Source organism: Erigeron canadensis, chromosome 8 (genome assembly GCF_010389155.1).
Source record: "Erigeron canadensis isolate Cc75 chromosome 8, C_canadensis_v1, whole genome shotgun sequence".
Classification (NCBI taxonomy): domain Eukaryota; kingdom Viridiplantae; phylum Streptophyta; class Magnoliopsida; order Asterales; family Asteraceae; genus Erigeron; species Erigeron canadensis.
The window spans coordinates 37905005-37921094 of record NC_057768.1 but is presented as its reverse complement, the minus strand read 5'-3'; the positions used below and the strand labels follow the sequence as shown (position 1 = coordinate 37921094).

At 34.5% G+C, this 16090-nt stretch overlaps 3 protein-coding genes across 3 annotated transcripts; 2 read left to right on the top strand and 1 right to left on the bottom strand.

Moving 5' to 3' along the window:
• Nucleotides 1-900: 900 nt before the first annotated feature.
• On the top strand, nucleotides 901-2225 carry LOC122609688. Its single transcript, XM_043782637.1, has 2 exons — nucleotides 901-1425; nucleotides 1521-2225. The coding sequence occupies exons 1-2, from the start codon at nucleotides 907-909 to the stop codon at nucleotides 2223-2225; spliced, it is 1224 nt and encodes a 407-aa protein (XP_043638572.1). The 5' UTR covers nucleotides 901-906.
• A 4196-nt stretch (nucleotides 2226-6421) lies between these two features.
• On the top strand, nucleotides 6422-11042 carry LOC122578326 (mitochondrial phosphate carrier protein 3, mitochondrial). The gene is made up of 6 exons (XM_043750264.1): nucleotides 6422-6867; nucleotides 9063-9424; nucleotides 9526-9569; nucleotides 10140-10354; nucleotides 10455-10579; nucleotides 10657-11042. The coding sequence occupies exons 1-6, from the start codon at nucleotides 6559-6561 to the stop codon at nucleotides 10709-10711; spliced, it is 1110 nt and encodes a 369-aa protein (XP_043606199.1). The 5' UTR covers nucleotides 6422-6558; the 3' UTR covers nucleotides 10712-11042.
• Nucleotides 11043-11609: 567 nt separating this feature from the next.
• On the bottom strand, nucleotides 11610-15194 carry LOC122580493 (B3 domain-containing transcription factor FUS3). The gene is made up of 6 exons (XM_043752770.1): nucleotides 14826-15194; nucleotides 13390-13479; nucleotides 12842-12942; nucleotides 12635-12681; nucleotides 12463-12539; nucleotides 11610-12157 (listed from the first exon to the last, which is right to left on the bottom strand). Exons 1-6 carry the CDS (start codon nucleotides 15192-15194, stop codon nucleotides 11804-11806), a joined length of 1038 nt encoding a protein of 345 aa, XP_043608705.1. The 3' UTR covers nucleotides 11610-11803.
• Between the last annotated feature and the right edge of the window lie 896 nt (nucleotides 15195-16090).

Here is a 16090-nt window from a genome sequence, read left to right as displayed (position 1 = left end):
TGTTCTAAGCCTGAAATCACTAACAATACCATTAAAACATCGAATATACATATAATTAAGCTTAAAACAACTTAGAAACGATATGGAAATATGCTTATAAATGGACATATCAAAGCCCTTTCATGAAAATTTCAACATGGTCACAGCCCATATACGATATATGTTAAAATGAACAATTTGTAAATGTTAAGTTGTTAACATTAGATCTTTTGTGAGAATTTGAAGTTTTTCCGCCTAAATATGTCCCGTGATTTCATATTTCGTAGCCCTTGGGTTGACTTTCGTGGTCCTTCATTGGGACATCTTTGCGAACTCATAACCTATTATCACTATTTGTCTTGTTGTACACATGTTAAATTTTGCTCACATCTACTCTTGCTTCGAGATATTTTTCATGAAAATATTGACTAATATTTGGTTAATTTAATATATCAAAAGCATGCATGGTCAGATATGGAAAATAGATAATTTTCCGGTGAAAAATATTTCATCGATTTTTTTGGGACGGGAAGAAGTCAATAAGACGAATGTGTGTGATGTTAGGCTGTTAACCATTCCACATGTTTTGCTACTTGTTTTTTTGTTTGGAAATTACCTAACTTACTTTTCTCCAATGAACTAAAAAGGGGATAAAGAAAAAAAAGAAAACAAAAAATCTTATTAATATTGACAATTAATTATGTATAACGAATCAGATAATACCATTATTTACAAGTGTAAAATGAAAAACAAAAATGCATTTTTTTCCCAAGCATTTGGTTAAATTCAGATCTTACTTTCTCCGCACTTTTTCTCTCATGCATGCATCTCTAGCTCATGTTAGATTATGAATTCTTCCTTCAATACATTTGATTCATCAAAAGTTTAATAATAATAAAAGTAACAGTAATTGTCTTTTAGGCCCAAATGGGGGCATCTGAGTCTGTAGAAATCACGAAAGAAGACGAACAAGAACGAGAAGAATATGCAAAAGATTTTCACGATCAAGGTAATCACGAGACGATAAAGTTATTGGAAAAAGATGGTTATAATTCGATGACAAATGCTCTTGAACAAGACCCAGAAATGTCACTTTCTATATCGTCCTTATCACCTCAATTATCATCTCTTAATACGCCACGTTTTGATTCATCTATAAAGGATTCAAACCCTCATCTCATATCAAACATAAATCGTACCTTTTCATTGGATATGATTGATGATGATCGAACGTTTGAGATATACGTGATATGTCACGGTGAATGTCACATGAACCTAAAGCCTGATCTGGTTGCTGGTCGGTGTCCTGAAGCCGCATTAACGCCAAATGGGAAAAGACAATCAAGAGCATTAGCAGTATTTTTAAAATCACAAGGAATTCGGTTTAACGCCATTTATACCTCACCTTTAGATCGGGCTCGTGCAACAGCTATTCCTGTTTGTCAGGTAAATTAATTAGTCCTCCTCAAATGGAAAAAACATGTTATATTTATGGTATTTTTAATGTATATGTTTTGGCTAATATGTGAATAATGTTGTAGGAGATGAATTTTCCAGAGAACAAGATACAAACCGCGGATGCACTAAACGATATGAGTCAAGGAAGTTGGGAGGGTTGCCGCCACTCGGATGTATATACCCCTTCGATCCTAAGTGTAATGGAGAGATTACAACCTGATTTTTGTGCACCCTGTGGAGAAACACTAAGGCAAGTGGAATTTCGAATGATGGAATTCTTAAATGGAATAGTGTCATGTTTGCCTGAAAAACTAAAATTTGATTATCTGCCTCCTGATGAGTCTCCTCCGCTGCTACCTAAACTAGATATACCCGTGAGGCCTAAAATAGGTCCATCAAAACGAAAGCCAAGCAAGAGCCGTTTACAAATGGTGCACGCAAGTGGAGATCATGAGGCTGATGATGAGATGTCACCTAGAGTGCCTAACAAGCATCGCGAACATAAGGTGTTCCCTGAATTAAGTTTGAAAAATGTCAACAACGACAGCAACTATAACAATGACAATAACAATTGTTGTCTTCCGACTAGTTCATCTTGTTGCTGCATAGGTGTATTTAGTCATTCGGTACCTATCAGATGTCTAGTTACAAGTATCCTTGGTTGTAGTCCAACCATGTCCACCAAAATCTGCATTCAAGATTCGTCAGTAACGGTTTTTCAATATTCACGGAAAATGGGTTGGCAGATTAAAAGAGTGAATGATACTTGTCATCTTAGACTTATGTAGCCCAAGGACCTAATACAATTGTTAAGTCCACTGGTATCTATTGATTCATGTTACGTTGTATTCTATAGGTGTTATGATATTTTAGTGTAATTGGGTCAATTGGTAATTTAATCATAATAATACATCATATCATATAAGTTTGGTGGTGCGGAGTGCACGCTTATATAAATTTATAATTATGATCTTAAGACGGGGTCCGGTGCCCTGATTCTTTATTCTGATGATTACGAATTCAAACAGAATTCTCTCCCCGTTTTTCACACAAAACTCAAATACAAATCATACAGAAAATTCTCTAATCACTTATTGTATCTGGTTGAATTATTTGGGGTGAACCACCGAATTGATTCAATCTGAAAGTGTATAGCGCCTTCAATGATTGTATAATATCCGGTTTTTATTCGTTGTTTACTGCATATCCCCAAAAATAGGTTCAAAAGCATTCAACTTACATTGTGAGCATCAACTGTGTAATTTAATGGTTTAGTACAGTAGTATTTAAGATTTCAAACAAGTAATATTATGTTGCTATCAATCAAACTTTGGAAAGATCTCAATGATTGAATGTTGTCATAATTGTATAACTCATTTTAAGCAACCATTTATTGTAGTAATTTGACTATAAATAAAACGAATTGAAAAATAAAAAAATTCACTGAATATCGTCATTCATCATCGACGATAAAGTGTTTGATCCACAGTATTATGTGAGTACATGCTAGCTCAAACTATACATAAAAGGGATAAGCATATGACCCAAAAACTAAGATCAAAAGCTGAGATCCGGTCCAGGCCCATCCGAACTCTACCCGGACTGACCGGTCTGAGGGTAACAGGCAAGTCACAAGTCGAATTTGTTGCACCGCCGGGTTTCGGGTTCCAAGTTTTGACACGTGATGAACAAATCTCCCTTAAACTCAAGAACCGAACTCTTCCGAACCCAACCTGAACTGACCCGCCAAATGGGGTAACGGGTCGGGTCACCGGTTCGATTTTGTTGCACTACTTAGGTTTCAAGTTTGCCAGGAGCGGGACTGGTTTTACTCTTTTTCATGCCTATATACATATACTTTATATAAATTTCTTTGTTTACTTTTAATTATTTTTTCCTTGTTGGGCCCCTCATGTGAAAAGTGGATCGGGAAAGCGTTCCATGGGGTGTCGAGCTAGCCTTCTATTCCTGATAACTCTTTTTCCATAAATTCAAGTCTATTTGGTTCCAATGTTATAGTTTGCAATATCTTAGATTAATTGTATCTGTCATAGGTTGACTGTCATTCTCAAATTTTACCCGGTCTCACGAAGTAGATCGCTTAACTAGCTTGTATATGCGGGCTAAGAGTTTACTTTATGTTTGTTTGTAAGTACTACTACAATTTATTATTTCCCAATACAAGTCTATTGCTTAAAAATATATAAAATTACGAGTAATAGATAATATAAAAAGTTGTTAAAGGCAAAAACTATGGTCAGTGTCTATCACATTGTATACACTGTTAGTTAAATGTTACAAAAAAAATATACGAGTATTGTGAGCACTCAATAATCAACCATTATAAATTTGTTGATATTTGAGTTAACTTCATTAAAAATGACAGAATTAGACGACAAGGACATGTTTGATAGTAATGACTTTTTGTAGAAATTAAATATGGTAAAGGAAAACTTTGAAAGCATGGCATTCATGGTTGAATTATAATGGCTTATGGCTCCTAACCAGATTATCATATTATTTAGACTTTGAGAGAGGGATTATCTACCGAAAAGGCGTTCCACCATATATATAACTTTTCAACATATCAAATTAACAACCACACGATCACATTTAAGAAAAACTTCTTCCACATTCTTTATATATTTATTTTCTCAAATGGTTGACCTTATTTATAAGTTAGAATTAACTAGCAATATATATTTGCAATGTCGTCGTTTTTTAGATTTTCTTTTATGAGTAAACTAGAGGTAACTATATTAACATGTAAAAGATAGAAAAGAAATAGTAGTATACTAGTATTTGACACCTTCTTGAAGAGATATTAGTTATGTAGATTAAGCAACAAGAGAGTGCTAATATGTATAGAAGGTCTCAAATATTTGAGTTTGTTCTTCTTTTTTTTTAAACAACAATATATTAAAAAAATACGGTATCTAGCAAAGTACTAGACACCATAAATAATACAACGGTACATAAACGAATATAATTACATTGCCTAGAATAACATCAATATTTTGAAAAACCTTCGAAACCAAATAAAGCACACCCTCGATTATAAAACAAGAAGAGGGTTAAGGAACCAATCATCCCGCGAGACATGCAATTTTCTATCAAATGAAAGTAAGGGTGCGTTTGATTCACCGAATGTTTTGGGAGAAAATGAAATCTATCAAATGAATTAGAATATGAAAGAATGAAATTTGACGGATGGTTTTTTGTTTTTGGAAGATTCAAGTGAGGGATGGAACCCCTCGTCCCCAAGGAATGGAAATTCCATCAAATAGGGGAATGCTTACATCCAACAGAATGTGGTTCCTCCATCTTTAACCAACCAAACACGCTAAGGAATGAAATTCAATTCCAATTCCATCAGATTTCATCAAATTCTGTGAACCAAACGCGACCTAAGTATAAGACAATCACATAGTTGTTGATTAGACCATATATAACAATCAAATGTTCAATTCTTTTCAAATAGTCTAAACATAATTACGCATGGCGTTATAGATAGTAGATGATATATATACAAGCAGTTATTAGCAATGTTTTAAATACCGATATTTTAATCATACCGGAGTTTTCCTCAGGAGATCGGTAAACCGGTATTACCGGTTGGTATTTTGTATAGCCTGGATATAATATATTTTCCTTGAAATTTAACATAATACCTGTAACAAACAAATTGTTTTTAACATGAAATACATACATGTAGCCTACTTTTGACCATATAAAAAGATATACCAACATTCATACTTTACTTTAATAAACTAAAATATAAGTATATAACAAGATTCAATAAGATATACCTTAATATAGTCTTATATTCCAGTAGAAAAAAAATTGGCTCGAGATTCATACTTAAATTTAACAAGATTATAAAGAAATTCATAAAGAATGATACTTAGTAAATAATTTAGCTAATTAAAGTAAATTTCGTATAATATAGAAACTTAATAAAGAAAAATTACCTTAATAAGTTGATAATTTAGGTGGTGGCTCTAGAATCCATATCGGAAGAGGTGGTCGTTGCTAATTTAGGTGGTGGTGGCGATTGAAATTTAGGGAATTAGGGGTTGTATGGTGTGTGTGTTAATTTAGGTGGTGGTTGATGATATTGTTCATCAGGTAAGTTTTTTTTAGGGTAGTTTTTTTGTATGGTGTGTGCTAATTTAGATCGGTAGCTGATTATATATAGATATCCCCTTTCTTATTTTTTTTTTTTCAAGTAAAAGATGCTTACTGCCGGTATTATCTTACCGGTATCACCGGTATTTAGTAAATACCGGCCGGTATTTACGTGGGGAGGTATAATCAAAATACCGTGTGTAAAATAACGGGGTACCACCCGGTATCCGAGTAATATCTACGTATGGGTATTTAAAACATTGGTTATTAGGCTAATGGGAGCAAGACTTTATGAGGAAGCCCCTCATAGGGGCATCTTTTGACAAGTGGCAATCCACTCATCAAGGGGTTTCCTTTCATTTTATTTTGGAGCAAAGCTTCTCAAAGGAAGCCCTTCTTGTGGGCTAAACTTGGGCCTTTGGTGTGGGGTTCATTTGACAACGGATATTTTTGGAGCATTGAAATGAGCGTCTCATTTGTCACGCCTCCTAACTTTTTTTTGTTCAATAGCACCCTTTGGGGCAATGTACATAGCTTTCTTGGGCTTCTTGTAGCAAAAAGTTGAAAAAATGACACCCTATAAAGCCTTGTTCCGTTTAGTCTTAGCATGTTATCATTTACGAATTAAATTTGAGGGCATTTTTTTTTGTCTTTTAGAACGATACTCGAGGGCATATTATTTTACAAATCGCAGATTATGGGCATAAAAGAATTGAATAAAACCTTTATGTAAAAGAGCATTGATATTTGACATATATTCCAGTGTCAACCATTGGATACTGTCTAGGGCCGGTCTAGGACCGGCTTATCACATTTCACATTGGTCATTCCCCCAAATATATAGCGCACACACTTCACACTGGCCGCCACACATATATAACATACCTGAATCTATACATTTCATTTTCCCTTTTCACTCTCCAGAGCAGCAGATCGGAGCTACTTTTTTCCTCAAAAAAATTCTCCGATCTATCTCTTTAAAAATCAATAATCATGTCAATTTCCGATACATCTCGTCAATCTCTGATCCCTAACTACCTCTATTCTGCTTCATCAACCACATCTAACTTACTGAATCTGAACAAATTTAGCAACAATTCAAAACCTAGCTTGTTTTCTGCACCTCCTATGGAACCGAAACAGCAACAGAATTTCATGATAGGTGCTCCGAGCGAGCCGTTTGGTAAGATCGAGATGTATTCGCCTCGATTTTACGCTGCTTGTACTGCTGGTGGTATTTTAAGCTGTGGTTTGACTCATATGACTGTTACTCCTCTGGATCTCGTTAAATGTAACATGCAGGTATACATACTTTCATATATCTGCATCAAATTTTTAGTTTATATCTATATCTTATCCATATATCTTTAAATTATTAACTGTTTTTAAGTTATTATTAACGCAATTTTGCAGATGTTTAGACTTATATTTGTAATTATATTGATTCATTTGTTGTTTGTATGGATCTGGTTAAGATCGATGATATTGTTCTAGATGCTTCTTTAGTTAGATCTATATTTTTTTCGTTTTTTTTTTTGCGGTAGTTAAGATGTACTTTATCATGTTTTGTGAATTTGTGATTTAAGATTTGGAAATTTGACTTTGATATCTAGTGAAGTTGTAAAATGGAGATACTATTGTTATTATGCATTATATGTTGATTTAAAATCCTTAATGATTTGGATTAGTTGCGTAGTTTGTGGTCCGATACTTGTGTCTATGTAGATCTTGTTAATTGATTGCTGAAATTCTTGCAATATGTAGATGCAAAAGTTATTAACTAAGAATAAGATACATTAATAAAATTATGGCTGGGAAACTCGCTACGTGGTGCTCTGTTGGTTGGCTACCTTGTAGCTAGTAATTGGTTTAGGTGAGGAGTACATACATCGGAGTTTTATTCATAAATGTTGAAGTTATACGTATGGCATGTTCACAGGACTATAGAAATATGTTTAGATAAGTTAACATGGTTGATCAAATACTTCAAATTAATTTTTGACCATAAAATATGTTTGAAAAAGTTGATACAGTTGATCAAATACTTAAAACCATTTTTTTTTTGACCAAGTTAACACCAAGTTTCAACCAATTAAATTTTATGGCCGATTAGGCAGCACTCGTGCAGTCACTGACCTTTAGGGAGGAATTGGCGACTACTTAGTCTTGTAATCTTATTTCTACAGGTGCTGAATGAAGTACATTTTATTCTCATAGCTTAAAGATCTTCGTTATTATTATTTTTTGTTGCAATTCTACTTGCAGGTCTTCAGGTTTATGATTCTGTGTTATGAGATGTGTTTTACCTAGATTTTCAATGTTCACTTCTTGTTTGTGTGGATGTGTTATGTCGTCAAAGGCCCCATTTGGTTCGGATGATTGATGTGTCCAGATTACTGATATTGGTCTTGATGTATCTTTACTATATAGTTAGATCTATGCTCTTTGCCTGCCTTGTGGCTGTTTATAATCTAGTTCAAAGTATCTTGCTTTAGTTAATGCTAATACGTGGTAGCCAAGTGGTACCAAGTTGTATTATGATAATTGGTTTGAGATTTGGATTTTGCTTTGTAGAGAATTTACAAGAACAGAGTTTTTATTAGCTTATGCAACTGATGGATTAGGTTGATTAGAAAGACATGTAAAATGGTTTACAGATGATGGACTAGTTAGTCGGTCAAAGCTACAATTACTTGTGTGTATACAGATCGCATTACTTGTGGAAATGTAGTTGGAATATGTATATACAAAAATCATTAGTGTGAGACACATTCAGTTTATACATGTATAACCATAGCAAGTGCGTGTCCTATTTTAGGTTATCTTCTTTAAATCAACTAGTATATACCAGGAACTCATGAGTGGTTAAGCTGACAAGTTAACGTGTGTAGGCTTATGAATGAAAATTCTGATGCTATGATCCTGTATTGTGGGGCACACTAGGGTTTATAAGGAAGAGTCATTGCTTAACTTGAATGTACGGGCCTGTGGTTCTGGACCTTGCAGATGCCTTGATATGGGTATTGCATGTTATTATTGCCTGCAGGCTACATAAGACAACATCCACATTTTTACATTGTGAATGGAAGGCATACAATCTAAATTTTGATTCCATGTACTAGGTCACATTTGTAAGATTAATCATGCCATTGCTTGCTTTGATTCATGCTTCTTGGTCGCAATTACTGTAGTCTCAAAGGAACATGATCAGCTGACTTTAATGGTCTGTCACTTTGGTGGAGTAGAATACTTTGGAGGATTGGCTTATGTGTATCCAAAAGAAGTGTACATGAGTAGATTCACAGTTTGTTTGGCTTGCTATAGGGCTCTTAAAGTGTTAAGATTCTGCAAAATCTGTGTGATTATTATATTGAGCATGGCTAATTTCTATTGGGCATTAGATGCCTCCTTTTAACTTTTTCTTTTGTTTGTCTTAATTATTACAAATTCTTTCTTCCAGAGCAGCCTAATTAAAAATTACTTTCTTGGTTATTCAGATCGATCCTCTTAAGTACAAGAGTATCTCGTCTGGTTTTGGGGTATTGTTCAAGGAGCAGGGTGTTAAGGGTTTCTTCAGAGGATGGGTCCCTACTCTGCTTGGTTACAGTGCCCAGGGTGCTTGCAAGTTTGGATTCTATGAGTTCTTCAAGAAATATTACTCTGACATTGCTGGCCCGGAGTATGCTGCTAAGTACAAGACTTTGATCTACCTTGCTGGTTCTGCATCTGCAGAGTTTATTGCTGACATTGCTCTTTGTCCCATGGAAGCAGTCAAGGTTCGTGTCCAGACACAGCCTGGTTTTGCCAGGGGTTTGAGTGATGGACTTCCGAAGTTTGTCAAATCTGAAGGCGTGCTTGGGTACACATCATTCCTTGCCATTTATTTTAATTCATATTCTAAGCTTCACAAGAGTTAGTGTTGTAAAAGGTTCTTCATTGATCTTTTCCACATATATATAGGTTATACAAGGGGTTGGTGCCGCTATGGGGACGCCAGATACCATGTAAGTACATGCATCTGAGGTCTATTTATGTGCTTGGTTATAATGTCTATACTATTCATGCATAGATGGAACATATTTTAATCTTTCTTTGTTTGTACATGGTTTGGATCTTTACAAGTCATGTAGTTTCTTTTTTTTTTTATTTACAGTAGCAAAATGTGTGGTTCGGGTGGGTTGGGTTGTGGGACAATGGAGGCTCAGGCCAGAATACATACTTATCTTTACGGGTTGAAACAGAGTTGCGGACCCAAAAATTGCCAAAATGCTTTTTTCTCCAAGCTTATTATAACTTTTAGACAATTGTGTGTCAGATAGGCTGGGAATTTTTTATTTACTTCAGATAATAATTTAAGATGAAAATATACTTTTGACAACTTTTAACTCATTTCATAGTAAGCTATTCGTCGTAGGATTCGTCAGGGATACATTATAACCTGATATGACCTATTCTTAAGTAAAAGGGTTAAAAGTGCCACCTCTACTTTCTTGGTTTCGTATATGGAACTATGTTAGTATCACCTCATGTATACATGTTTATCTTAAACTTATATGTGAATGGTTAATTTGCAGATACGATGATGAAGTTTGCTTCATTTGAGACTATCGTTGAGGCGCTTTACAAGTACGCCATCCCTACACCCAAAAATGAATGCAGCAAACCCTTTCAGCTCGGTGTCAGTTTTGCTGGTGGTTATGTGGCTGGTGTTCTCTGCGCTGTTGTATCTCATCCTGCTGATAATCTTGTCTCCTTCCTAAACAATGCTAAGGGAGCAAGTGTTAAAGATGTGAGTGCTTCTGGTCAACCGTTGCTGAATTCATATGTTTCTTCCACCTTAATAGTTCACCAGTCAATAATGTTTTAAATATATTTTTAATGTTTTCCAGGGTATAAAGAAGTTTGGATGGTGGGGTCTGTTCACCCGGGGGCTTCCCCTACGTATTGTCATGATCGGAACCCTCACTGGAGCTCAATGGGGAATCTATGATGCTTTCAAAGTTTTTGTTGGGCTGTAAGTTCTCACACTTGTCAATGATTGCCATCTTTTTCCCCCCTTGGCCTGGTTTTAAATGTCTATGTCATGTGCAGGCCGACCACTGGTGGTGCTGCACCTCCAGCTGCCATTGAGGCTGCAAAAGCCTAGGATTTATCAAGTTTCTGGGGCCTGAGGCAATGCTTATTTCGTCAAAAAGATTAATAAGTATAGGGTATATGCTGCTGCTGCTTTCATTATTTTTGGAAACCTGAAATAGGTGGTCGTCCTAACATGGTTCTATTATTATTTGGGTATCTAGATAAGATTGTGTTGCTCTCATCCATTTGGAAAGTTTTGGGTAGGATTTGGTACGAAATATGTATCATGATGTTTTCCTGTTGAAAAAAATAACGGGCCTATTGAATGAAATTGGCCAAGACATTTTGTGAAGGCCTGAAACCGGTTCTCTTTTTCAATATTCTTCATGGTTTTGTTGTTATTTGACAAGTTCTTTGCAACTTTTAACTACCCAGTTACGAAAGAAGCATGGAGAACTGGAATGGCATGTGTGAATGCTAAGCTTAGTTGGCAATGATTTTCGGTAAAGAAGTTACAACTGTTCTCTATGCTAAAAATGAGAGGAAGCTGTGGCCACCTCATAAAGGAGAATAGCATGTTTAACTGTTTAAGCTTTATAGGTTTAGGTTTATTAGATGTTAGAATCGACATAAAAAGTTGATTAAAATGTGTTTACAAAAATCTTTGGGTGGCTAGATGGCTCTGACTAGCAAAGATAATGATAATCTTGTTGGTCTATTACCATGTGCAATGCTTTGCCTCAATGGTAGGGCAAGGAAAAACCTATGTTGATAGACTATTCCCATTAGTTTATAGTGACTGATTCTGTCTTGGCCACACCTCTTTTCGTTCCGTACAATCCTAGATCCACGATGAGTTAAACACCCTTGATATGTAAAACACCAAGGTTATCAACCAAGTAAGAGGTAAAATATAAAATACTGGTATACTATGTAAGAATACAAGATACAAACTCCAATACGATCACTTGATAATTTTCCAAGAAACACGCATACAATGGTCATAATACTTGTACATAAACGGTTAGACCATTTCAAGGAGTTTTTGTAAGGAAGGATATTCAAAAGAAAGCGCTACAGACAAAAGCAACATCTACTGAGTTCTTACCTCAGTTACTTATTTTGTACTTCTAGATGCACATACTATTACTCACAACATCAACTAGATCTTATAGAGATCATCAATAGACAAATTATCAATGGCAAAATTAGGCTGAGAAGTTGGGTAGCTTGTCATGAATCCATCCAAGAAATCAAGTGGAGTCATAGTGTCATTGGAATAGCTGGTGTCATAAACGAAGGTCATGTCCATCTGATCCTCTACGGGCGAAACGTTCATAGGGTAGTTAGTAGGATTAAGTAGCTCAACTTCAAGGCCACCCCAGGGCCAACTCTGATTCATCAAACCACAGTTATTTGGTGGTGTTTTGCCAGATTTCCCCTGAGTACGGACACTAGTTTTCACTTCTTTTTTTGTGAACTCCTCCACTTCATAAGCTTTTACGGCATGTATTACCTGATTCAAAAGCCAACAAGATATTTTTACAAAGAGAGTTATCTTAATGGATATAATTTGGGGGAGGTTGGAATTGTGTTTAGAAAGTGATTATGCGATAATGAATTAACAGAATTAGATAACTATCCGTGATATAAGGCTCTCAAATAGGTAATTTTTGTTCCAATTGGTATGTAGCTGATTATCTAATGCCTGAATAATCAGAACCGAAATCTGTGTATCCAAAATAAATCCTTATCAAATAATAAGTTCAAACCCATAAACGCAAGGTATCCCCTTTGATAATAAAATAATTGTATGCTTACATAGTTGAGGTTAACCGAATCTCGATACAACATTATATAATCACCCAGTTGCAACTCGTGTTCCTCGGCAAATTCCCCTGAAAAAGTTCAAGAACTTGCTAAGAATATACTCGTATATTTTAGCATACATGTAGTAAACTTTTGAAGCTCCAACAGAATATTATGAACATACCAGTGCCCTCAAGGACATACATGCGACTGTTGTTGTTTGGCCAAAACCTGTTGAAGGATGAGAAGCAAATCCAAGTTGCTTGCATAACTTAGAAGAAATTCTGAAGGAATTTAATTGTAACATTTATAGAAAGGAAGCATGTTCAATGAGTACGATTGGTCTCATTATGTTTTCATTTATTTGCATTTTTTGAATGGCTAAACTAACCTAAACTTGAAACACCACACATGCATGCCAACCATGTCATCCATCTCCAAAATGATACCTTCCTTAGCGATCAGTGCAGGTAGGTGTGTTTCTGCTGGTTTCTGAAAAATATTACAATGAGATTTTACATTAACTTTGTTCAAAAAAACCAAAAAAATTTAGATTAACAAGTAGGAGTAGAAAAAAATCTTTTAAAAGCTTCAACCTAGATTTTAAAACTCAAGACCACCACTAAAACATTGGGTATTAAGGAATTCAATACATAGGTTGTGAGATGGTTAAATAGCAAAATTTTGTAATATTCCTTTTACAAATATGTGCCATGTTAAGTTAACCCGAAACACGTTGTGTCCGAAAACACCAAACAATTTAGTGCATCAGATATGACTATAATGACAATCAAACTATTAAAAAAAACACAATTCAGAAGGTTTCGACGCATTTAGATTACATTTTGGGCTACTTTTATATCGGACAAATCGTTAGCGAATGAGTCGAAAGTAGCATTGACATTTGTTACATGTATATGAATTGAAAAAAAAACTGACCTTTGGCAGCACAATTCTTTTGAGTACGCCAACGTCACTTTTCTGCAGCTTCTTGCTAAAGAGAAATGTGAGCCTTCCCTGATCGACAATCTAATAAAGAGAAACAAAGATCAGATTTTTTCAATATAAGAACATGATTGCCAAGTGAAAACACAAAAAGGACCACAAACAAGTAAACATCATTTGTAGAGTTCAGTCTATCCTTCTGTACTTAAATTATCATGAGACAAAACCAATACAGAGAATGGTTATCCTTTTGATATGGCATTTAAACTGGAAAAGGAATTGGAGTGTGTAGTAATTTTGTTTTCTAATATGATCAAGTTAAGGAATGAAGGCCTGCTATATCTATGTGACATTGTGGACCTTTTACTACAGCTGAGCTTGTATCAATACAGGGAGAACAAGGGTTCACTCACTAACTAGCAAAATGTATAAAAATAAATTCCTTCACAAAAAACCATAATAGTGAATTTATTTTATACCTTAAAAATCCAGCCAATAAGCTTATCTATCAACACAGGAAAATCAACATTATTACTTTACAGATTAAAAAGCTGTTCCTACAAAACTAATAAGATGTCCATTGGAGAAATCAAGAGAGTTAAAGATCAAAGACAATAAGTGAATTCACATGTCGTGAGAATGTTAGGAGTAATATTCACTTCAAGAGAATAAACCAAAGTTATATTTGGCAAGCTCAATTCCTAAGTGGGAAAGTAAAGTCATCATAGGGCTGATTCAGATAAGGGAAATACACGAATTCACCTTATTTACCCCCACTCCCCCCAAATTATTATTTTTTTGGTAATTAGGCTTAGGTGGTGTTTGTTTAAGGATTTAATAGAAAAGTAATCACTTAATCAAAAATACTTAATCCATTAAGGCATTAAATTTATTTGTTTTTGTGACTTAATAAAACAAAAAATAACTGTATTGACTTAATCAATACAAACATTATTTATTAATTTAGTTACTTTATTAATTCAGTCCTTAATGGTTAAAAACAATCAGACCCTTAGTAATTTAAAGGAATTCACAAGATTCACCAATAAAAATGACCATCCGAAATATAATTACCAATCGTCGTGTACAAATGATTTGCGTATTAACCATGGTTATGATTTGCTTTGTTTCAACTTGCTATTTTATTACAATACATGGGTTTTTACCTAAATTAAATTTCTTTCTAATGTCACAGTAATATAATAATGTAAACAATTTTAATTAACTCAATTGATGAATACACTAGTTTATAAGTATATACCAAAATTGGCAACAACAAAAAAAAAGAGGGATCTTTAAATGGGAGTAGATCCCACATCAGAAACAAATAAATTAAAAACAAATATTTTCTAACATTATCAGATCCAGATAGATATTATTAAAAAACAAATAAAATAAAATAAATAAAAAGTAAGAGATATATAACATACACTTGTCGGAATCGGGGTAGCAAAGGAAGTTAAATGCGGAAAAGACCGAACAGCGGCGGCGGATGCACCTCGTCGGAATCTGGGCATCCTTTTTTTCTTAAGAAAATCGAACCGAGCAGCCGCAACCAGATCCCTTTCGTCATCATCTTGAACATTCTTATTATTATTATTATTTTTATTATTATTATTAACATTAATATGTTTGTCATCAATGTTTGGTTTAATGTCAGCAGCTTGTTGTTCCTGAACACCAACGAGATTCATACCCATACCCATATCCATATCCATATCCATACCCATTCCCATTCCTATTCCCAAATCAAACCGGCCGGCAAATGGTGACAAGCCACACGCCTCGTTTCTCTCCATTTTTGTTTTATTGTTTTGTAGTTGTTGTTAGGGCTAAGGGGGTTTGTTTCTTTTGGCTGTAATTGGGTGGGTGGTAAAATTGGAGAAAAATGGAAAAAAAAAAAGAAGAAAAAATAGAGAAAGTGGGGGGGTGGTAATATAGGTATAGCTAAATATAGTAAATGAGATAAATATGTAATGACATTTGTACATATAGCATTCATGGTGGAATCCATAAAATTATGATTTCAATTTGGATGGGGGAGGCGTTGGGGTTTGTGAAGCAAAGGGAATGGCCAATAAGAATGGTGACGGTTGTAATGCCAATGGGGTTTAGGTGGTGGATGAACACCATGTACAGGTGTTGCAAAAGTTCTGTTTCCATTTCACTACCATCTTTTTTTTCTTTTTATTGGGAAAGACATAAAATGTAACGTAATTTGTGATATGCTAATCTTTCTTGCTAATAATAATAATTACTACTTTTGGATCATGTTTTTGTAACTATTATTTACTTATAACCAACCAATTCATGAATCTCTTCAGCTAATTACAATGGTTGGTTGGTTTGTTTTTTCAGAAAAAAAAAAGACTTGAAAAAAAGGAAAGAAAACCAGTGGGTGGGAGTGTGAGTAAAGAAGAAAAAGAAGAAGATGATGACTGGTTTTGGAATTTGAAAAACATCAAGTTCCACGTCATTTTGCGGGTCCCTTTCTACTTTTTCTCTTTGACTTTTTCACATTGTACTATTACAAACATTTTATTGGTTTATATTTTGGTCAACAAAATCCTATTTAGAGTTTTAGACTTCGATTTGTAGATTATGTTACTGTAATTTTACTTAATTTAAATTATATATTATTAATTAAACTTTGATCATACTGGAGTATTTTACTACCACAATACCACTATATGTG